The sequence below is a fragment of the Geotrypetes seraphini genome, chromosome 11 (genome assembly GCF_902459505.1).
Source record: "Geotrypetes seraphini chromosome 11, aGeoSer1.1, whole genome shotgun sequence".
Lineage (NCBI taxonomy): Eukaryota > Metazoa > Chordata > Amphibia > Gymnophiona > Dermophiidae > Geotrypetes > Geotrypetes seraphini.
In genome coordinates this window covers 110,158,371-110,181,919 of record NC_047094.1, presented here as the reverse complement: position 1 = coordinate 110,181,919, position 23,549 = coordinate 110,158,371, and the positions used below count along the sequence as shown (strand labels likewise).

The 23,549-nt window shown below is 45.8% G+C and overlaps 1 protein-coding gene across 1 annotated transcript in view; it reads right to left on the bottom strand.

Moving 5' to 3' along the window:
- The window catches only part of B4GALT5 (beta-1,4-galactosyltransferase 5), a 145,902-nt gene that overhangs the window by 21,669 nt on the left and 100,684 nt on the right, over positions 1-23,549 (bottom strand). The window contains exons 5-7 of the mRNA XM_033963276.1: positions 13,977-14,093; positions 9,587-9,774; positions 1,727-1,849 (exon numbers count right to left, since the gene is read on the bottom strand). Of these exons, the coding sequence (XP_033819167.1) occupies positions 1,727-1,849; positions 9,587-9,774; positions 13,977-14,093 (428 nt within the window). The remainder of the gene's footprint in view (positions 1-1,726; positions 1,850-9,586; positions 9,775-13,976; positions 14,094-23,549) is intronic.

The following is a 23,549-nucleotide window of genomic DNA, read 5'->3' as shown; positions in this document are numbered from 1 at the left end:
ACAGGAAATTTCTTAGTGCTGCTGGGCCGAAACAAAGCAGTGGTTTATCAGAGTTACAGCTACTTTGCCTCTGAATAAGGCTCACTTGAGCTGCTCTTAGGTTTTGAAAACATGGATCCTGCAGCATTCTGGGATCCGACACCACACAAAATTCTGCACTTATTTCTTTTATCCCAGAGACTTTGGTTCTGAGAGGTATATGTGGGTGTGTCTAGTCCTATAGAGCTGTCCTTTGCATCCTGAAGCAAACCAAACTTTCAACATCTGTTTTGGTGGGGAGAAGCTGGTGTAAATGTCCACGGTTTCAATCATGCTACAGTTTCTGCTGGGTTACCCAAGTATTTTAATAAAGAGACCCAGCTGCCTATGTGTCTTTATAAAATAGGGATCATCTTGCCCTCCCAATCAAGTTTCTGAAGGCATTTCTGTGCTCACTATTGGGGAGAAATTCCCAGGAGTGGGGTTGAGATAGAAAGTGCACCTGCGTGCTCACTTTTGGTTTTCCTAATTAGCAGGTGAAGATTTGCACATGCACATTTGAGTCAATTTCCAAAAGAGAACTTTTTCCCACTGAAAATTGAGTCTGCAGGAAGGCACATGTTTCAAAATTGCCCCCAGTGGGATAGTTTGTCACTTAATCATCCTTCCACCGAGAAAAAGACAGAGAAACAAGTGGGGGGGAGCCTTAGGCATCTGAGCCAATCAAGGCCTTAGGCCCCTCCCCATGCATCACATGATGCACCGAGGAGGGAAGACCCATCATTTAGGATCTGCAGACCTTGAATGAGAGGGACCATGTGTCCGTCCTTCCTTCCAATGGACAAACGTACCAGGGGGATGGTTTGGAGGGGGGCCTCCATTGGCAGGAGAGAGTGGGCATCCCTCCTGCTAATTTTCTTTTTTTTGGGGGGAGGGGAGGGGTTGGCTCATGGTGCTGGTACATCGGGGAGGGCCATCACATCGGTAGGGGGGTGATGGTGTTTTTTTTTCTTTTTAATGGGGAAGATATTGTGCATGTATAACACACACAGCATCTGTGCCCATTAAAAAAAAAGGTTTCCTGCTCCAAACAGCTGAGTGGCAGGAAGCTTTCCACTGTCTCTTAGCTGTTCGGCCTTCCCCTGCCGGCTCTGCACATGTGTGAGAGTCGCTCTTACAGCCATCAATCAGACGGAAGAGTCGGGGATTATGACAAACCTCTGCCTGAATCATTTGCATGCAAACCTTTTAGCACATCAGTAGCTATTTTTGAATCAGCCCAAAAAATTGGATCGGAACAGACCCACCAATTCTCTTAGTGCATCTAGGTCTTTGATGCAAAGACCACGAGTCTCGGCTTCATTTCCCTAATAAGGAAGCTTCCATCAGACAGATGAAATTACTGTAATCTGATCATCATTTGCATTTTGAATGTGATGTTACAGAACATGAGAACACAGGGTAAGAACTGCCTTCCCAGCCCATCCCAGGAATCTACCTGCTGGCTCCCAGTGCGGACATATCCTTTACTCTTTTACTGCATGTGGCATCTCCCCTGCATCTGCTCAGTTATTTTGCAACATGTGTTAGGATACCACATTGAACATTTCTTTAGAAAAATACTTAAGATAATTATTCAGTAGAATTCTAGCTAAAGTAGGACCAGTAAGGAGTCAGATTTTAACTGAATCACCATTGTTATAGAGCAATTTAAATAATATTTCAGATTGAATACCGCGCATCTTACCTGTTCCATAAATCATCATCTTCCCCTCCCCAACCCCAGAAAGCATTAGGAAAGCCATTTATGTTCCGAAACTGTTCCACTGTTAAACCGCTGACTCCACCAAAAAATTCAATATAGGGAAGCCTAAATATATATTAAAAAAAAAAAAAAAAAAAGAAGTGGTTAAAATTACAGTACAATGAATCCAACCTCTATCAAATACAGTAACTGAGCTGCAGAAACATTTGTTAGCTACAACTAAAAGACCATTTTCAAAGGTGGAAAGGATCTGTATGGACTCTATTGATGGATTCTGGCAGGGCTCAAAAGTAGCCCTATGCACACTTCCCCCTCTGTATTCACGGGGGTTAGGGGCACAGCCGGCCCGCGAATAATATTCGGGCCGGTTCTGCCCCTAACCCCTGCTTCCCCCGGCTATTTTAAGTCCTGAAAGCCCCCCTTAAGACTTACCTGGTGGTCTAGCGGGTTTTCAGGCAGGAGCGATCTTCCCACGCTACTGCCCCGTGCAGATCGCTCACAGGAAATGGCTCAAGAGACTACGGGAGCTCAAGGCAGCCATTTACTGTGAGCAATCTGCATGGGACAGGAGCATGGGAAGATCGCTCCTGCCCCGAAAACCCGCTAGACCAGCAGGTAAGGCTTAAGGGGGGCTTTCAGGGCTTAAAATAGCCTGGAAAATAAAAATGCATTTTTTGTTTTAAAACCACAAATAAGCAAATCCGTAGATATGGAATTCATGAATACGGAGGGGGAAGTGTATTGTTCAAACAAACATATTTGTGCTTTAGTCAGGTGCCGGCACCCATCTCCCCTTACTGCATGCCCGCCAGCTCCTTCCCTTCTACCTCTTTAAAGTTCACGGCACGAGCTGCAACCCCCAACCTGCCGCTCGCGTCGGCTCTTCCTCCAACTTCACTTCCTAGACATGTGCCTAGGAAGTGACGTCTGAGAAAAAGCCAGTGCTTGAGCTGCGAACGTTAGAGAGATGCAAGGGAAGGAGAGGGGCATGCATGTGCGGTAGTCAGGGGTGGGGGAGAGGCACCCCCACCCCAGGCACCTCTCACCTTCGCTACGCTGCTGGCTTTATTGGCCAGGAACATAATCTGAGCAAGTTAACCATGATAAGCAAGAGAATCTCTTTCAATTTGTAACTTGACGGCCCTTCAGGGGTGTCAAAGTCCCTCCTCGAGGGCCGAAATCCAGTCGGGTTTTCAGGATTACCCCCATGAATATGCATTGAAACAGTGCATGCAAATAGATCTCATGCATATTTTGGGGGGAAATCCTGAACACATGACTGGATTGCAGCCCTTGAGGAGGGACTTTAACACCCCTAGGCCCTAGACCAAGCATGGGTAACTCCGGTCCTCGAGGGCCGGAATCCAATCGGGTTTTCAGGATTCCTTGGGGAAATCCTGAAAACCCAACTGGATTGCGGCCCTCAAGGAGACTTTGAGATCCCTGAGGTACACTTCTCCCTCCGTATTTGCGGGGGATACGTTCCAGCTATAGCCGCGAATATGGAAAAACCATATATGTTAATCGCGTGTTTTTGTAAAAGATAGCGGTTTTGTTATTAAAACCGCGAATAACATATAAAATTCATATTCATTTTTGCAGGCAAGCAGCAACTCAGAAAGCTTTAAGCAGGTAAGTGATTTTCTCTAGGCATGCTGGGAAGCAGCATTTCACTCTATGGATGCTGGGAAACAGCATTTTTCCCTGTGCACGATGTGAACCGGCGGTTTTCAGGATGAAAGTTTTGAAACTTCGATTTTGTAGGAGAAAGCATGGAACCAGAGTGAATATTGGTAAAAGTTAAACTTTTTTTTACATTACAGCAAAAGGAAAGGAACTTTAATCCTGATGTAATTTTTTGGGGGTGGAGTCACCCGACGAAAAATCGCGATTATGTGAAACCGCGAGTGCAGAAACCGCGAATACGGAGGGAGAAGTTTATAGGTACCTGAGAAATCAGCTCCTTTCTGATACTCTGAGCTGCTGCTTGTGGGCATCTAGACCAGGGGTGTCACAGTCCCTCCTTGAGGGCCGCAATCCAGTCGGGTTTTCAGGATTTCCCCCATGAATATGCATGAGATCTATTTCCATGCACTGCTTTCATTGTATGCTAATAGAGCTCATGCATATTCATGGGGAAAATCCTGAAAACCCAACTGGATTGCGGCCCTCGAGGAGGGACTTTGACACCCCTAACCTAAATTAGGTTACCAAGTGATAACTGCTAGCACATAACCAACATACGAGGCTTTGCAGTAATTTGGCAGTTAAAGGGTCACAGATTTGATATACCACTTTTCTGGGGTTTACATTTATTCTACGCAGATGCTTTCTCTGTCCCCAGGGGGTGCCTAATCTACAGTTTTTTTTACCTGGGGCAGTGAAGGCTGTTTACTACAATGGGAATCAAACCCAGTTCTCCCAGTCCACTGCTCTAACCACAAGGCTGCTACTCCACTTTACCACATGATCACACAAGGAGTGCTTTTGTGGTAGGAGGCAGGGCAGGTCACGGGCAGAAGATGAGCATGGAAAGTGTTTGGGGGTTAATGTGCTGCAAATACCACGTCACATGTTAACCGACTAATGCCCAGTTAATGTGGGAGCTCTTTAAATACCTCTTGAACAGGAGATATTTAGAGGCAACCCAGAAGCACTTGAGTACCACGCACTAATAGAAACTTTAATGCAAGGCTTCTATACAACAATAATTTATTATTTCTATAGTGCTACCAGGCGCATACAGCGCTGTACATTGCACATGCAAGAAACGGTCCCTGCTCAGAAGAGCTTACAGTCTAATTATGATAGACACATAGAGGGGGCTAAAAGGTGGTAGGGGACTATTGAAGGAATGACAGACAGATTTGTTGGTTGGGTCAGTGTTTAAATACAGCTTCAAATAAATAAGTTTCTAGGGCTTCTTTTATTAAGCCGCGCTAGCGGGGTTAACGTGCTAACCCCCCCGCTTGCCTAAAAACTACTGCCTGCACAAGAGGAGGCGGTAGCGGCAAGTGCGGCCGGCGGTTTAGCGTGCGGTATTACGCGTATTAAACCGCTAGCGTGCCTTTGTAAAAGGAGCCCTTAGTCTGACTTTGAATAATGCCACAGACGGAGCCTGATGTAGTGAGCCAGGCAGGTTGTTCCAAGAATGCAGCGCAGCAAGGTAGACGGGACATTCCCAATGGTTGACGTGTTAAAAATTCTATTAACTTGCAGTAAAGTTCTCCATTTAACCACAATAAATGTGAATTTTATCCCAGCTTGTTAAAAATTCTATTAACTTGCAGTAAAGTTCTCCATTTAACCACAATAAATGTGAATTTTATCCCAGCTTAGTAAAAGGGCCTCTTGATGACTAAACCACCACAATAAACTAAGAATTTATTTTTGATTTGGCATTTATTTATTTGATGGTATCTGGCCCCCTTTTTTGCCTGCTTTTCGTGATTAGGTAAGTAAATTATAACCCACTTAGATTTTAACATATACTTCCCCCTCCCCATTTGCGGTTCCTGCACTCGCGGTTTCATATAATCGCAATTTTTTTCTGGGGAGGGGGAAAATTTAAAAAAACAGTTTTAATGTAAAAAAAAATCCATCTTTTTTTCCTCCCTGCCGCCTTCCTGGCCTTATCTGGTGGTCTAGAGGGCTTTCGAGGCAGGAGCGATCTTCCTACGCTCCTGCCCCGTGCAGATCGCCATGAGGAAATGGCTGCTGGGAGTTCCCGTTGTCTCTCGAGACGTCGGGAACTCCCTATAGCCATTTCCTGATGGCGATCTGCACGGGGCAGGAGCGTAGGAAGATCGCTCCTGCCCCGAAAGCCCTCTAGACCACCAGGTAAGGCCAGGAAGGCGGCAGGGAGGTGGGGGTGGGTCAGAGCCGGATAATCGCGGTTTTTCGGCATTCGCGGTCCGGCTCTGCCCGTATCCCCCGCGAATGACGAGGGAGAAGTGTATAAACTAGAGAATGACACGGTGAAAAAATTGGTCCCCGTCACCGCCCCGTCCCCGTCTCACCATCCTCTGCACCGCCCCGTCACCGCCATTCCCTTCACCGCCCCGTCACCGCCACTGCCACCCCATTCACCGCCCCGTCACCGCTGCATACATAAAAGCCTCAAACGGGTACGATTTTATATACTTTTCTTTATTTACGTATAAAGGAAACATTCTTTAAAACTTTAAAACTTAGTTAAATATTAGTTAATAACTATACAAAAACAAACACGACATGTACTTTTAATGCTTACAATGTTAGCCTACATGGTAAGTAGACGCGGCCGCTGTACCTAATCGCGGCAAAGATCTCCCTGCCGTGATTAGCATAGTGACCGCGGCTACGGCTGCAAGTCTCCCCTCCCCCCAGCGATCACGACAGGAGGGCACCCAACCCCTCCTGTATGCTTCTCCTCTGATCCTCCTTCCCTCAACCAAGCATCTCTCTCTCTCCCTCCATGAGTCCAACTTTTCACTCCCTGCGCTCTCCCCCTTCCCCAGTGTAACATTTCTCCTTCCCTCCTTTCTGTCCTCCCCATCCATCTTGCCCTCTCCATGAGTCCAACACTTTCTGCCTCCTGCACACTTTCTCTCTCTGTCCTTGCCTCTTCCCTCAGTGGTATCCCTCCTTCGCACCCCACAACCCAACATGCTCTCTCCCCATGCACCATCTCATCTTCCCCTCCAGTGTGTAGCACCTTTCCTTTCCCTCCTTTTCTGCCAGGTTCAGCAGTACCTCTTCTCCCTTCCTTTTACTTCCCCCTTGTCCAGCAGTACCCCTTCTCCCTTCCCTGTTCCCATTGTCCAGCAGTACCCCTTCCCTCCTGTCCAACAGTATCCTTTCTCCCTTCCTTCTTCCCCTCCTCCCCTTGTCCAGCAGTACCTGGTGTACACTGGGCAGGAAGAGAAGCTCCGGCATCAGCGTCAGCTGACTAGCAACTTCCTGCAGCTGCATCTTTTGCTGGGACTCCTGTCTTCGTGTATCCGGCAGATATGCGAAGGCAGGTGTCCCATACGATGGGGGGTTGCTAGTCAGCTGACGCCGGAGATTCTCTTCTTTCCCAGTGTGCAAGATTGCGCCAGCGTCAGCTGATTTGCAACTGCCTGCTGCCGTCGCGTATGCCGGGACTTCTGCCTTCGCGTATCCGGCAGATACACGAAGGCAGGAGTCCCAGCATACGCGACGGCAGCAGGCAGTTGCTCAGATTTCGGGATCAGGTTGCCCAGTTGCAGTTGCCCAGATTGAGAGTTCGGGTACTAGACTGTGTATTCCTGTAGACCCCCCCCCCCAACGGCCCTCCCGACAATCGCAGCAGAAGGGTACCCAACCCCTCCTGCCGGTCCTCCCAATGGCCTCCCCTAAGATCGCCGGCAGGAGGGTACCCAACCCCTCCTGCTGGACCCCCCCCCCAACGAACCCTCCCACCCCAGAACCCCCTTAGTCTTACTTTCCAAGTTGGACCGGACGGCTCCTCACACGTATGGCCAGCAGGCTTGCCTCCGTCCAAATGAGGCGGGCCCGCCCCTACCCTGCCCAACCCACAGGATCCTAGGGCCTGATTGGTCTAGGCACCTAAAGCCACTCCCGCTATAGGAGGGGCCTTAGGTGCTTGGGCCAATCAGGCCCTAGGATCCTGTGGGTTAGGCAGGGGAGGGGAGGGGCGGGCCCGCCTCATTTGGACGGAGGCAGGCCTGCTGGCCAAACGAGCGAGGAGCTGTCCAGTCCAACTTGGAAAGTAAGACTAAGGGTGGTGTTTCGGGATGGCGGGGTTTGTTGGGGGAGGGTCCGGCAGGAGGGGTTGGGCACCCTCCTATTGGCGATATAGGGGGCCGTTGGGGGGGCCGGCAGGAGGGGTTGGGCACCCTCCTATCAGTGATCATAGGGGGGCTGTTGGGGAGCTGGCAGGAGGGGTTGGATATCCTCCTGCCGGCGATCGTCGGGGGGGGAGGGGCGGGTTCTATTGGCAGGAAGGGTTGATCTGACAAATGCAAGTTGGATCGAGAGTAAATGCGGCAACGTGCGAGTTGGATCGAAAGTTGGAGGAGACAGACAACATGGCGGAGACATCTAACACCCGGTCACGAACATGGTGAAACACAGGTAAATAGCGGTTCCTAGAAGGGGGGACATTGGCCTGCGGGGACAAATCTATTCACCGTTTTTGCGGGCGGTGAAAGGATTTGTCCCTGCGTCTGCGGCGATTTGCTAATGAGGTCACCATAACCCGCAGCCAAACCGCAGCCACGCAGCGGTTCGCTGCGGGGATCGCTCCCCATGTCATTCTCTAGTATAAACCTTTAAAATAAACACTTCGTAATATTACTCCTAAGGCAAGAATTAGAACCAATGCTGTTTAGAACAATGGAGGTTTAATAATTAGGACCTGTATTTCTCTTGTATTCATAAGAAAATCCTTGACCAACAATGTTCAAATTAGTATGAGGGGGTATTGAAAAGTTATCAGCCCAACAAACTTCCTAAATTCTGAGCGCTTTTGCCACTGTAGCTAAAAAGTGTTATTTTATTTTGCAATGTGCCAATCTGCAGAATTGTAATGCTATATTTTGACACTGTTTCAGATTGAACCACGCCAACAAAAAGTGTAGAATTTTCCAGTGTGGAACTCCGAGCTGTCATGAAGTTCCTATTCCTGCAGAAGAAAATTCCAAAGGAAATCTATAAATATATGATGCAAACATTGAGTGACAAATGCCCAGCATACTCCACAGTGAAGTGATATGCAAACTTTCAGTGTGGAGATTTTGAGACCGAAGGTGCAGCAAGGTCTGGAAGGCCTCAAACGGTGTCAGCTCCTGAAATTGACCATATCCATGACCTGATTTTGGCCGCTTACAGACGAAACTGCGCAAGACAATCGCACGTGGACAAACCCGTCCAGACAATCCCACGCAGGACGTCAGCTCGCTGGATTTCAACACTATTTTAAAGTGCTGTGAGGGTGTGTGTGGGGGAATTACAAAGGAAAAGCCTTTTTCCCTATTTTTTTAGGGAAAAATGATTGTTTCCTCTATAATGGGGGGGTTCTTCCCCTCCAACGGGTGCGGCAACATTTTTAAGTAAAGTGGCAGGTTCCCCCCACATTCCTTCTCGGAGCGTTTTAAAACAGTGTTGAAATCCAGCGCGCTGGCATCCTGCACACGATTATCTGGGTGGGGTTGTTCACGTGCACTTTTGACTGGATACGGATTTTGACAGATCGGCGAATATCAGCTAAAACAATTGCTGAGATACTACAGATATCCAGGGAATGTGCTGGGTGTATAATTCATGAGCAGCTGGGTACGCAGAAGCTGTCAGCCAAATGGGTGCCCAGATGTCTGAATGCTGAAGAAAAAAACGACATCGAAGTTACTGTTGATGAAACATGGTTACATCACTATGATCCTAAGAAAAAAAAAAAACAAGTCCATGCAATGGCGGCACTCAGGTTCTCCAAGGCCAAGAATATTCAAGACCCAAAACTCAGCAGGAAAGGTCATGGCTGCAGTATTTTGGGATTAGGAAGGTGTTGTAATTAGAGAATGACAGGGACAAATTTGTTCCCATCCTCGCAGGATCTATCTCCATTCCCATCCCTGCCCCATCATGAAAATCCAGTCCCACACTTTTAAGCCTTTCAATATCTGTTAATACCATTCCCAGCTGTGGCACTACCAGAGCTAAGTAATTGCACCCACTTAATACCCTCTAATACCAAATGGACCAATGTAACCTCTGAACACATCTCCTGTTCAATCAACATATCAAAATAGATTTTGTGGAAGCATGCAGATTAAAACAGGGCTTCCAATGAACAGGTACCTTTTCAGGTTTAATACTTACAAATACATATATTTATCCAGTTTAGCTGTAAAGTGCCGTGGCATTTGTCCACATCCATAATAGTTGCGATCATTTTCTGGAATATGATCTACATCATGAAAAATTAAACAGTCCCAGTTTAAATCTTTCATTGCTTCTGTAAAGCCAACATTGAACAGCATGGCACGGTTGAAGGGTTGAATACCAACCTTTAAAGGAAAAAAAGATATATATATAGTCTGTTAGAGGTGGCAGAGTAGAACTTATTACACAACAGAAAAAGTTACAGGTATACCCAGCAAGTTACATTTATTTTAATAATTTCTATACCAGAAGATAGCGTTCTCAGAGATCCTACCGGTGCCGAGGGCAGATGTGAAAAGGCAAGAGGAACTACAATCGATAAATGCATGGATGAGGAGATGGTGTGAGGAAGAAGGATTCCACTTCGTGAGGAACTGGATGACGTTCTGGGGCAAGAGCAAGCTCTACAGGAGAGATGGACTGCACCTGAGTGCAGCGGGAACTAGACTTCTAGCAAACAACATCAAGAGAGGAATAGAACAGGCTTTAAACTAACAAGAAGGGGAAAGCCGACAGTCGACCAAGCGTCGATGATTCGGAAAAAGGTATCTTGTGAAGATACTAAGGAGAAAAAAGGCTGGGATGAAACAAGGGACAAATTACAGGAGTCGACTAACAAAGGAGAGGAGATTAGAAAGATCATAACCAAAGAGAAGAATCTAATGACCAAAGCACAGGGAAAGGAAATGAAGGCAACAAAATTCCAGGAGCTAAATTGCATATATATTAATGCAAGGAGCCTAAGAAACAAAATGGGAGAATTAGAAGCCATGGCCATTGCAGAGAACATAGACATCATTGGAATCTCCGAAACATGGTGGAATGAGGAAAGCAGATGGGATACAGCACTGCCGGGGTACAAACTCTATCGCCAAGACAGATTAGGACAGAAAGGCGGTGGAATAGCACTATACATAAAAGAAAGCATACAATCGACAAAAATGGACACAGCAGAGACGGCCAACAAGCTAGAATCGCTATGGGTTAAAATACCAGGAAGGAAAGGGCCTGAAATAAAGATAGGTCTATACTATCGTCCACCCGGACAAACCGGAGAAATCGATGAAGAAATGGAAGCCGAGATGAAGCGAGAATGCAAAAGCGGTAACACAGTTATTATGGGAGACTTCAACTACCCTGGGATAGACTGGAGTCTTGGAAGCTCAAGATGCGCTAGGGAGGCAGACTTTCTGGAAGCTGTACAAGATTGCTTCATGGAGCAGCTTGTTAGAGAACCGACGAGAGGAAATGCCACTCTGGATCTAATCCTAAATGGGCTAAGGGGACCTGCAAAGGAAGTGGAAGTAGTGGGACCGTTGGGAAACAGCGATCATAATATGATCAAGTTCAAGGTGGAAATAGGAATACTGAAAGGAAAGCGAACCATAGCGACAACTTTTAACTTCAGGAAGGGAAACTACGAAGCAATGAGAGGAATGGTAAAGAAGAAACTTAGGAACACTTCCAAAAAATGGCATACGGTAGAACATGCCTGGTCCTTTTTCAAGAATACAGTGAGCGAGGCGCAAAATCTGTATATCCCCAAATTCAGAAAAGGGTGCAACAAGAGTCGAACAAAAGACCCGGCGTGGATAACTAAAATAGTGAAGGAAGCGATAGGCAATAAGAAAAACTCATTCAGAAAATGGAAGAAGGACAAATCTGAGGGAAACTGGAAAGATCACAGAAAGTATCAAAAAGAATGTCACCGTGTGGTTCGAAAAGCCAAAAAAGAGTATGAAGAGAGGCTAGCCAGGGAAGCACGAAATTTCAAGCCGTTCTTTAGATATATTAAAGGGAAACAGCCGGCTAGGGAGGATGTGGGACCACTGGACGACGGAGACCGGAAGGGAGCGGTGAAGGAAGAGAAAGAGGTCGCAGAAAGACTTAACATGTTCTTTTCATCGGTATTTACAAGCGAAGACACAACCAACATACCGGAACCTGAACAAATCTTCAAGGGAAATCAAGCACAAAAGTTAACATCCATGGAAGTGAGCCTTGATGAGGTGCGCAGGCAGATAGAAAAACTAAAAACTGACAAATCGCCGGGTCCGGATGGAATCCATCCAAGGGTTCTGAAGGAACTAAAGGAGGAAATAGCGGAACTACTGCAGCAAATTTGCAACCTATCTCTGAAAACAGGTGTGATTCCGGAGGATTGGAAGATAGCCAACGTTACGCCCATCTTTAAAAAGGGATCAAGAGGGGACCTGGGAAACTACAGACCGGTGAGTCTGACCTCGGTTCCGGGGAAAATGGCGGAAGCACTGATAAAAGAAAACATCGATGAACATTTTGAAAGAAACGAACTTCTGAAAACCAGCCAACATGGTTTCTGCAGGGGAAGATCGTGCCTGACTAACTTACTGCACTTCTTCAAAGGAATTAACAAACAAATGGACAGAGGAGACCCCATAGACATCATATACCTAGATTTCCAGAAAGCCTTTGACAAGGTGCCTCATGAACGTCTACTCCGGAAACTGAAGAACCATGGGGTGGACGGAGACGTGCATAGATGGATCAGAAACTGGTTAGAAGGTAGGAAACAGAGGGTAGGGGTGAAGGGCCACTACTCAGACTGGAGAAAGGTCACGAGTGGTGTTCCGCAGGGCTCGGTGCTCAGGCCACTGCTTTTTAACATATTCATAAATGATCTAGAAACAGGGACGAAGTGTGAGATAATAAAATTTGCGGACGACACCAAACTATTTAGTAGAGCTCGGACAAAGGAGGACTGCGAAGAATTGCAAAGAGACTTGGACAAACTAGGGGAATGGGCAGAGAGATGGCAGATGAAATTCAATGTTGGGAAGTGTAAAGTATTGCATGTGGGAAGCAAAAACTCGAGGTATAATTATGCGATGGGAGGGATGTTTTTGAATGAGAGTACCCAAGAAAGGGACTTGGGGGTGATGGTGGACATGACAATGAAGCCGACAGCACAATGCGCAGCTGCCGCTAAGAGAGCGAATAGAATGCTAGGTATAATCAAGAAAGGTATTACAACCAGAACGAAAGAAGTTATCCTGCCGCTGTATTGGGCAATGGTGCGTCCACATCTTGAGTACTGCATCCAGTATTGGTCACCGTACCTTAAGAAGGATATGGCATTGCTCGAGAGAGTTCAGAGGAGAGCAACACGACTGATTAAGGGGATGGAAAGCCTTTCATACGCTGAGAGATTGGAAAAACTGGGACTCTTTTCCCTAGAAAAGAGAAGATTAAGAGGGGATATGATAGAGACTTACAAGATCATGAAGGGCATAGAGAGAGTAGAGAGGGACAGATTCTTCAAACTTTCAGAAAATAAAAAAACAAGAGGGCATTCGGAAAAGTTGAAAGGAGGCAAATTCAAAACTAATGCTAGGAAGTTCTTCTTTACACAACGTGTGGTGGATACCTGGAATACAATTCCAGAGGAAGTTATAGGGCAGAGTACAGTACTGGGGTTTAAGAAAGGTTTGGACAAATTCCTGCTGGAAAAGGGGATAGAGGGGTATAGATAGAACATAAGAACATAAGAAGTTGCCTCCACTGGGTCAGACCAGAGGTCCATCCTGCCCAGCGGTCCGCTCCCGCGGCGGCCCATCAGGTCCGCGACCTGTGAAGTGGTTACTGACCAATTCAATAACCTACCTCAAGTTCTATCTGTACCCCTCTATCCCCTTATCCTCCAGGAACCCATCCAAACCTTTCTTGAACCCCTGCCAGGTCCTGGACCTGTTGGGCCGCCACGTGAGCGGACTGCTGGGCGCGATGGACCTCGGGTCTGACCCAGCGGAGGCATTTCTTATGTTCTTATACCGTTTTCTGCCAAAACGGTTTACAAAACTGTTACATACATACCCCTTCTGAGAGTCTAAGCACCTATAGGGAAGAGGTGAAAGGCAGAGTCAAACATCACATAGGGGTTTCACGTTAAGATCTCCACATGTGGGGAAGTTTATTTTGAAAATAAGCATGTAGGCTCATATGGAGTTCCAAAATGGTCCATGAAGGACCAAAAAAAAAAAATATATATTCTCCATATGGCTGCCTTCAAGAAAAGAGAAAGGGGATTATTTACCTTATTCCAAATTTCAATATTTGTGTATTTCCTGCATAGGATTTCCACAACCAAGACCTGGCTTTGTACTACTTAAACCTGTGTTTGAGCTCTACTAGCCAGCCCACTCCTTTCCCTCTCTCATTAAAACCTCAGGACTTTGTGCACTATAGCGATTCTCATTTGCATCCCACTCCTATCCCCCCATCCCAAATTCTTTACAGACTGTAAATGGAGACTATGAGAAGCAAATACTAGCTGAGTTATTCCACTTACTTGTTCAATGACATAAAAAGCGAACTGTAACCGCTGCCTCTGCAGCATCGGGATGAGGTGTTTGAAAAGAATTGGCAGATGTTCGTAGCGGTTGCGGAAAGGGATCAGGACCGCCACCTTCAAAACAAAATCACCACACAAATTTAGTTGGAAAAAAGGTGTCAGGTCAAAGCGCGCCGGGACAAAGGCGCGCCCAAACAATTGAGCGCAGCGCGGAGGCGCGCGCCGCTCAAAATTACTGTTTTTAGGGCTCCGACGGGGGGGCTTAGGGGGGGAACCCCCCCACACTTTACTTAATAGACATCGCGCCGCGTTGTGGGGGCGTTGTGGGGGGTTGTAACCCCCCACATTTTACTGAAAACTTCACTTTTTCCCTATTTTCCCCCCACAACACCCCCACAACGCGGCGCGATGTCTATTAAGTAAAGTGGGGGGTTCCCCAACAAAAACCCCCGTCGGAGCCCCTAAAAACAGTAATTTTGAGCGGTGCACGCCTCCGCGCTGCGCTCAATTGTCTGGGCGCGCCTTTGTCTTTCGCGCCGTTGTCTATGAACCGGAAAAAAAGCAGCATACAGTGTAAAAATGTGGTTTCAGAACAAAACCAAGAGGAGGGGAGGGAGGGAATTCAACTTATTCCAGGCTCAATTTTCATCAGGCAGTGATCAGCATTTTGCTGCCCACCACCAAGCTATGTCCAGGTACCAGCAATGAATATCCAGTTTATACACAGCAGGCTTTTGCACAGCCAATTAAATGCGATATTCAGTACTTAACCAGCCAGGGTAAGCACATAAAAGTCTGTGCTATCTTTATGCGGTAACCCATGACCAGTTAAGAGCTGAATATTGGCATTTAATTAACCAAGTGCAAACTATGTCCCAGAACACCCCCAAAATAGGGAGTTTTCAGTTCAGTGCTAACTGGTTAAATGCTGCTGAAAATTTGCTGTTAGTCTTGAGAAAGCAATTTAACCAGAAAGAAGATTGTTATGGATTATGTTAACATAACAAACTGTAATTAAAAAAAAAAAAACCCTAAAAAATACTGCCAGTAAAATGCAATTAAACCCTACAGAAAACTGGCAAAAAAAATTGATTGTCCAAGCAGAGCAATCCCAAAAAAAGAAAATCAATTAACAGTGGAGCACCACATAATATGTAATTATTTGAGAGAATTCAGTAATGAGAGCCAGCCCACACAAAAGCAAATACTCCCTTAACAGTGTCTCAAATCAAGTGCTCATAATTTAAGCTCTGCTGTTAAGTGATTTCCTTTTTTCAGGATTGCTCTGCTCAATCATTGCTTTTTTTGCCAGTTTTCTATAATGTTAACTTAACATACATACAAACAAATGTATATTTGTAAGTTATGTTATCTAGATCTTTATTCCACCAACAGTGGGTCAAATTGGATAACAAAAGAATAAAAAAATACAGCAGAATATTCAGCAAATATGTAGCACAGACATCAAATAATTCAAAGAATCTATTAAATAAGTATGTTTTTAAATTTTTATGGAATAAAAGATATGAAGATGAAGCTCGTACTCAGATGGAAGAGAACGCCAAAATTGAACTGCTTGATACTGGAAAAAGTCCATTAATTTTTTTTTTTCATAGTAACATAGTAGATGATGGCAGATAAAGACCTGAATGGTCCATCCAGTCTGCCCAACCTGATTCAATTTAAATTTTATTTTATTTTTTCTTCTTAGCTATTTCTGGACAAGAATCCAAAGCTCTGCCCGGTACACTTCTCCCTCCGTATTCGCTGTGATAGGGGATTAACAGAACCGCAAATACAGAAAAACCGCAAATAACTTTTTCATATGTTATTTGCTGTTTTCTGTTAAAAACCACTGTGAATATGGTGAAACCGCGAATAACATGGTGGGAGACCTGGCCTGTTCCTGAAGGAGAGGCAAAACACGGTGAAGTGTTGGGAATCGGCGATTTTCTCTGTAAATGCATGGAATCAGTGATTTCTCTATGCAAGCTGATGTAATTTGGGGGGAGGAGCCAGCAAGCTAAAAACTGTGAATAATCAAAACCGCGAATGCTGAAACCGTGAATACGGAGGGAGAAATGTACTGTGCTTGGGTTCCAACTACTGAAGTCTCATCAAAGCTCACTCCAGCCCATCCCCAGGTACATTAGATAGATTGTAAGCCCACCAGAACAAACAGGGAAAAATGCATGAGTACCTGAATAAATTCATGTAAACCATTCTGAGTTCCCCTGGGAGAACGGCATAGAAAATTGAATAAATAAATCCAATCTACACCATCCCAGCCATCGAAGCCCTCCCCAGCCCATCCTCAACCAAAAGGCTATATAAAGACACAGACCATGCAAATCTGCCCAGTACTGGCCTTAGTTCTTCAGTATTTACTATTCTTTTCTGATTCTAGATCAGATTAATTTTAAGGTTCATTGTGGCATCACAAGCAAAACAGAACAAATACATCATCAAAAGAATGCCGATAACAGCATAAAAATCCATTTCTATATTGCAATACTGTTAAGTTCAGTGCAGTTTACAAAAAAGAATAAGCATACAATTAGATGAAATACATTAATTACCCCAAAATCTAGTAAACAAATACATTTTCAATTGTTTCCTAAAATGTTGATAAGAACTGAAGGTCAATATCATAGATTTAAGATCTCACTAACACAACAACAAACATACATGTTATATAACTTCCTTTGCCCCTCCTGACAACAGGCAAAACAATTATAAATCAAACTCCCATAGGGAGACCCCCCTCCCTACCACTTCCCACCCTAAGCCAACCCTCCGTCCACACCCCATTCCACCAAAACCACTCCCTCCCTCCAACTAAAACACAAATTAGGCTTCTACTATATACTACCATAATTTAATAACAAATTGCACTCTCTAGAATGTAAAGATTGCAGGTATGGGTCCCAGGTATGCAAAAAGCACAGTTACTTACCGTAACAGGTGTTATCCAGGGACAGCAGGCATATATTCTCACATGTGGGTGACGTCATCTAAGTGAGAATACCTGCCTGCTTGTCCTGGGATAACTAATGATGTCACCAAGCAAAATGACCTTAGCCACTTTCTAAAATGTCACAGCATCCTTCTCAAAGGAAGAATTATGATGTTAGTACTCCTGCCAACAAGCGAGCAGTTTGTCCTCAAAACTAATAAACTCCATCAATATTCCCTCCCTAGAAGCCATTGCGTTCACCTTAGGCCACAAACAAAAAACCGCCCTCATACTCCTCTATAGAACCCCCAACTCCCCAGCAGATACCCTAGAAAACCTCCTCGAATTCATCACTGAACTAGCCATCTCACACAAAAACATGACAATCCTAGGAGATTTCAATTTCCCCCACGCACTCAGCAGGCAACATCTTAGACTTGCTCTTCACCCTCAGAGACCCAACGGCAGAACCCCAGCAAACTTACACCACCACACCTGTCCCATGGTCAGACCACCACCTCATTGAATTCGAACTCCCACTCGATACTACCCTAACCCCAAGTAAAGATCCCACCCCCCCCCCCACCCTACGTCAACTCCCTAATTCGGTCAACCCTCAAGCTATGGCCGCAGGTATTCGCACCCTAAATGAATCTTGTACCCAACATCCCCTATCAATTGACCTGGCAGCCGCCACATGGCACTCTAACATCCAATCCCTCTATAATAACCTGGTCCAGACAAAAACAACCCAAATAATCACCAACAAAGCACCTGCTCCCTGGTACACTAATGACCTCCGATCCATAAAACGATCCCTGAGAAAAGCTGAAAGGATCTGGGCCAAACACCCGAACAATGAAACCAAAACCCACTGGAAAAGCATATCCACCACATACAAAACTGCCATTCTAGAAGCAAAAAAGACCTAATACTCTCGTCTCCTACAACAAGCCCCTTCTAGATCTAAACAACTGTTCACCCTCACCAACCATCTCTTCACCAACGCCCAAAGGAATAATCAAACCAACCAAACAGAACTCGATAGCGAAACTCTCTCGGACTTCTTCCAGTCCAAAGTACAAAACATCCGAGCTAACCTCGACGTCAACACCAAACCCACTACTACTCAGCTCCAGCCAATTCCATATACCCCCCCTTCCGCCACTCTCTCCCAATTTCATCTAACTACTCATGCGGAGGTCCTCGAAACCCTGAGAGAACTCAAACCCTCCAACACCATCCTCGACCCCTGCCCGTCCAGCCTCCTGCTGTCCGCTGGAGACGCCATGGCAGAATCCATCCTCCCCATCATTAACACCTCTCTAACTACTGGAACTGTCCCCCTCAGCTGGAAATCAGCTATTATCAAGCCCACTCTCAAAAAACCCTCCCTTGATCCTAATGAACCTGGCAACTATCGCACAGTCTCCAACCTCCCAATTGTCTCCAAACTCCTTGAACGAATTGTGCTCCACCGTCTACACCCTTTCATTGAAGAACAAGCTGCCCTATCCCCAGCCCAATCCGGCTTCCGTAAAGGCCACAGCACAGAATCAGTACTCCTTGATATCATCGACGACAGCTGGTCAATACTCGACAAAGGCAATGACACCCTACTAGTCCTACTTGACCTTAGCGCTGCCTTCGACACAGTTGACCACCACCTACTCACATCTAGACTCCACGACCTCGGAATCAAAGACACAGCCCTCCAATGGATCACCTCCTTCCTTCACCAAAGGACCCAAACTGTCCTACTAGGGACACATAAACCTAACCCTAAGCCTATCAAATATGGTGTTCCTCAAGGCGCCCTTCTATCCCCCCTCCTATTCAACCTCTACATCAAACCCGTCATCGATATAGCGCAAAAATATAAAATCAAAATCCACTCTTATGCAGATGACATCCAGCTGCTCCTCCCCTTAGGCGAAAACCGACCATCCCAAATTGCTAACCTCGAACTCTGCCTTACTGACATGAAAACTTGGATGTCAAACAACAAGCTTCAACTTAACGCCTCCAAAACCGAACTCCTATGGATCAGAAACAAAAACACCAAATACCCACGACCTACACTAACATGGGATTCCACTCTACTAACGGCAGCAGATCAAGTTCGCAGCCTGGGAGTAACCCTAGACGGACACCTATCCCTATCTGCCCACATATCCCAAGTAGTCTCCACCTCCTTCTACTACCTTCGCCAACTGAAAAGGATCAAACCCTACATCTCCACACCAGACCTCGCCCAACTCCTATACGCATATGTCCTCTCCAGAATGGATTATTGTAACTCCCTATTTAATGGACTAACCAAAAATAATATCAAACGCCTCCAACGGGTCCAAAATGCAGCCATCCGCCTCCTACACAACCTCAACTACCACGATTCCATCTCCCCGGCACTCCATGCTGAACACTGGCTCCCAATTAGCCAACGCTGTACTTTCAAAGTCCTGGCAATTGCCCACAAGAGAATCTATTCCACCACCCCCTCCTACATAAAATCCAAGCTTCCCATCTACAACCCCACTCGCACCCTCCGCTCAAAGTCAGAGATACGCCTATGCACCCCCCCCCCCCCCCGGAAGATCCCTGCTCACAGAAACTGCCCACAAACGATCCTACAGCCACTTCATTCCACACCTCTGGAACCAACTCCCCCCCAACCCAGACAACAGAACTCATTATTAACATTCCGCAAATCGGTAAAGACCCTCCTCTTCAACTAAAGATCTCCTCTGTCTCCTCCCCCCCTTACGCCCCACCCCTCCTCTCTCCTATCACCTCCCCAAACTCCAGTATAATCCTCTCTTACTCTCTCCACTGACAAATTGTACCTAAACACATATAACTTTCCTTAAACTAAACTACTGTATTTCCCCCTTCTCTCATTCTGCTGTATTCTCCCTGTATTTAATTCTCTCCACAATCCATAAGTCCAATCACTAAACCTGTTGTATTACTTATATGTCTAGTTACTCTCTACTGTGTATGTTCATTTGTAGACCGTTCTGAGCTACTGGGAGGACGGGATAAAAATCCAAATAAATAAATAAATAAAAAACGCACATCACTGTAAAGAGCCAAGGGGAACAACCAGTGCCTCCTCCTCCACTCTGTGTGAAGGGGCACATATATGCCTTGTAAGTTTCTATGTCTGTTTGTCCATCTTTTTCTGACATGCTACAAGGTCATTTTATCTTTATGGTCTGAGCCAGGTGATTAATAATCTGCTCTGAAGATAGCTGCTTGTGACAAAGTCGTTCCTCCCCACAGCAGTGTTTTGGCTGAGAGATTTAGATAAGAAAAGACCATAAAGCACAGTGTCATATGCTATAGTTGTGCTCTCTCCCCCACTTTTCCTTGTGTTTGTTACTTTTTTGTAGCTTTCATATATCCTGTTACCAAATATGGCTTGTACTCACGTCACATGCTGGTAATACTGACCTATGTAAAATACTATAAAAATGGATGTAGGACTGATAATAAACTGGACATATTTTTGGAAATAATGGGTGTCTGTTATTTCTAAGAGACTGTCCCCAGATGCATCTGACTTACAAACGACAGAGCATGTGAGGCAGTAATTGGGACCAAATCCTTTTCACTGTGCACCTCCCTTCCCACTGTATCCAAACCCAGGCATGATCCAAAATTGTATACGTCCCAATTTCCACCCTACTAAAATCAAAGAAAATGTGTTTGAAGACACCAACAGATAATCTATGCGAGTTTGGGTACCATGAGCCCCGGAAATGTGTGTGTAATCTATTTCCTCCCCATGTAAAACCCACCAGACATCTACTAAATCCAATGCTGTTCAAAAATTATTAAATGCCCTCGCACCTGCTACTCTATCGGGTCTTTCATCCCCCATACAGTCCACTCGGGGATCACTAGGAGCATTAAAATTTCCCCCTATAAAAATGGGAAGGTGACTGTAGGGTTATAACTTAGTTAATAGAGTGGTATTGGGAGCATACACACAACAAAACACTAGTTCCCATCCCGCGATTATCCCCCAGCAGATCACAATTCTCCGATCTACATCCAACAGTTGTAGCTGATCAACTATGCCCTTACGATACAAGATGGCCACTCCCTGCTGTTTGACATGGCAGAGGCAGCAACACAATCCCCCACCCACCACTGTTTCAAGCGTGCTCAAGATCATTTACATGAGTCTCCTGTAAAAACGCTATTATCAACCTTATGTTGCTATAGCTGTTACAGGATTTTTTAGCATTTAATGGGAGAGTTAACCCAACCCCCCCCCCCCCAGGTCATGAACTTCACCAGGGCCAAATCATAAGCTTATGGAGCGCAATGGACACTGCAACATCCAAAAAGGCGACCCAGTTATCCTAGCCACTGACCAGGTCACCGTTTGATCCTAAAGAAATCTGAGACCCTGCAGGTCCCCCATCCTCCCAGCCCTGTCTCCACAAAACCCTCCCCCACACATCTGAAGGAACCCCACCCTCCTCCCTCATCCTATTCCTAGCCTTGGGCTGACAAAAAAAGAGCCCAAAGCCCCATAGAGGAAATGAGTCCCAGGTTGGCAAGCTCTTGCTACACTCAACCATCAAGGTGGTAGCCCCACCCAGAAGGCCACCCCTCCCTCCTATACCCCCCAAACACATATCACAGACATACTCCCAATCCATCCCCCTTCCCCAAGCTCACCCATGCCCACATATAAATGTTCCCCATTCAAACCAACCAGCCAACAGCCCCCCATATCTCCACCCTCCAGCAATAGACACTACAGTTCTTCAGAGAAAAGTTAAAACTCACACACTCCCCATGCACACACTCTCCATTTGAAATCAACAAATTTATTTATTTATTTATTCAATTTTCTATACCATTCTCCCAAGGGAGCTCAGAACGGTTTACATTAATTTATTCAGGTACTCAAGCATTTTTCCCTGTCTGTCTCGGCGGGCTCACAATCTACCTAATGTACCTGGGGCAATGGGGGAATTAAGTGACTTGCCCAGGGTCACAAGGAGCAGCGTGGGTTTGAACCTACAACCCCAGGGTGCTGAGGCTGTAGCTTTAACCACTGCGCCACACACTCTCCCATTTCTCTATACTCCAGCAGAAAACACCACAGTCCATCATAGAAAAGTTCAAGGGGGTCGTGCTGCCTCCCTAGTCATCTGTATGCTGCATTCTGGTAACCCTTTCCTCCTGTGCCTCCAGCAACCAGCGGGCACCTTTGGGGTGTTATCCTTATCTGGTGTGATTCATGCCTCTGCTGGGAAGTTAGGTGAAGCCATGGCGATCAGAGCTCTTCAGGCCTCCTCAATAGATCAAACTGTCCTGGTCACTTTTCCTATCATCATTGCCAGTACAAATGTATAGCGAATGCCCTCTGATCGCAAACACTAGGTAACAGGTCTCTGATCTCTGCATTTGCAGAGGGTCACTATAGCCACATCCTGAAAAATGTCCATCTTATGTCTCTGCCAGACATAATCCTCTCTCTTCCGAGCCGCATAAAAAATTTCTTCTTTCTGCTGGTAACTAGTAAGGCAGAGCACAATGTCCCAAAAACAACTTTGCAGGGCAACCTAAGGCTCGATGCGCTCTTTCCAAGCCAACATCTGGTGTGGATCCCTACGGTCTCCTCTCCTGTATCATCTTGGTGGCGAGTAAGTTCAATCATGTCCCACTGCAGGTTGTTCACTGCCTGTGTAATGTCCTGTAGCATGGTGGAAATTTCAGTTTTAATATCTAGCAAAAGCCATGTAACAGAGGCCGGGGAGTCACTGGAATCTGCAGTAGCGCTAATAGCAAATTCCTCAGGGGCTGGTGGAGACACGTTTGACCATTCCAAGGCCCCCACCATGTTAACCACGTGGGAGGGACTGCAAGCTCTCTCTTCCAACGGCCTGGCTTTATCGCCATTAAAACGATGACACTCCAGCTTCCGTCAGGTCGTCATACCGTCCAAGACCGTTCTTTCCATAACTGTACAACGTCAAAAAACTGCTCTATTGGGGCTTTTTTCAAATTATCAGCCCTGCTCCAACAGAGCTTCGTTTAGAGACAGCTAGCCATGCCAGTGATGTCACTTCCCCAGTGCCCCATTAATATTTTTTTTATACTCAACCCCAGAGGACAAGGGAAAAAGGAAAAGATCTCTAGCACCGGAGTAACATTTCTGGCTTGTTAAATCACTTTGAATATCAACCTGTGCTCTCTGATTTACATTCCTGGAAAAGCACACAAGCCTGTGCTATTGAAGAAATCTTCTGAAAATGTATATGACTTATGGTCATTAAAAGCTAGCATTTCTACTTGATGATGCAACAAAAGCAACACTTACTAATGGAAATTTATTGTTCTCTACATAGTACCATAGCATGGGTATTGGATTCTAGTTTCTATGTAGGGGAACTTGCAGTGGCTGTGATAAAATTTGGGGAAAATAACCCCTAATTAAAGTTTCTGGCTAATTTTATTTAAACTGGAAATCCAAAAGAGCAGGAAAAACCTGCCAAGTAATATTTAGAGAATTTTGTAGGTGTACAACAGGAGTGTCAAAGTCACTCCTCGAGGGCCACAATCCAGTCAGGTTTTCAGGATTTCCCCAA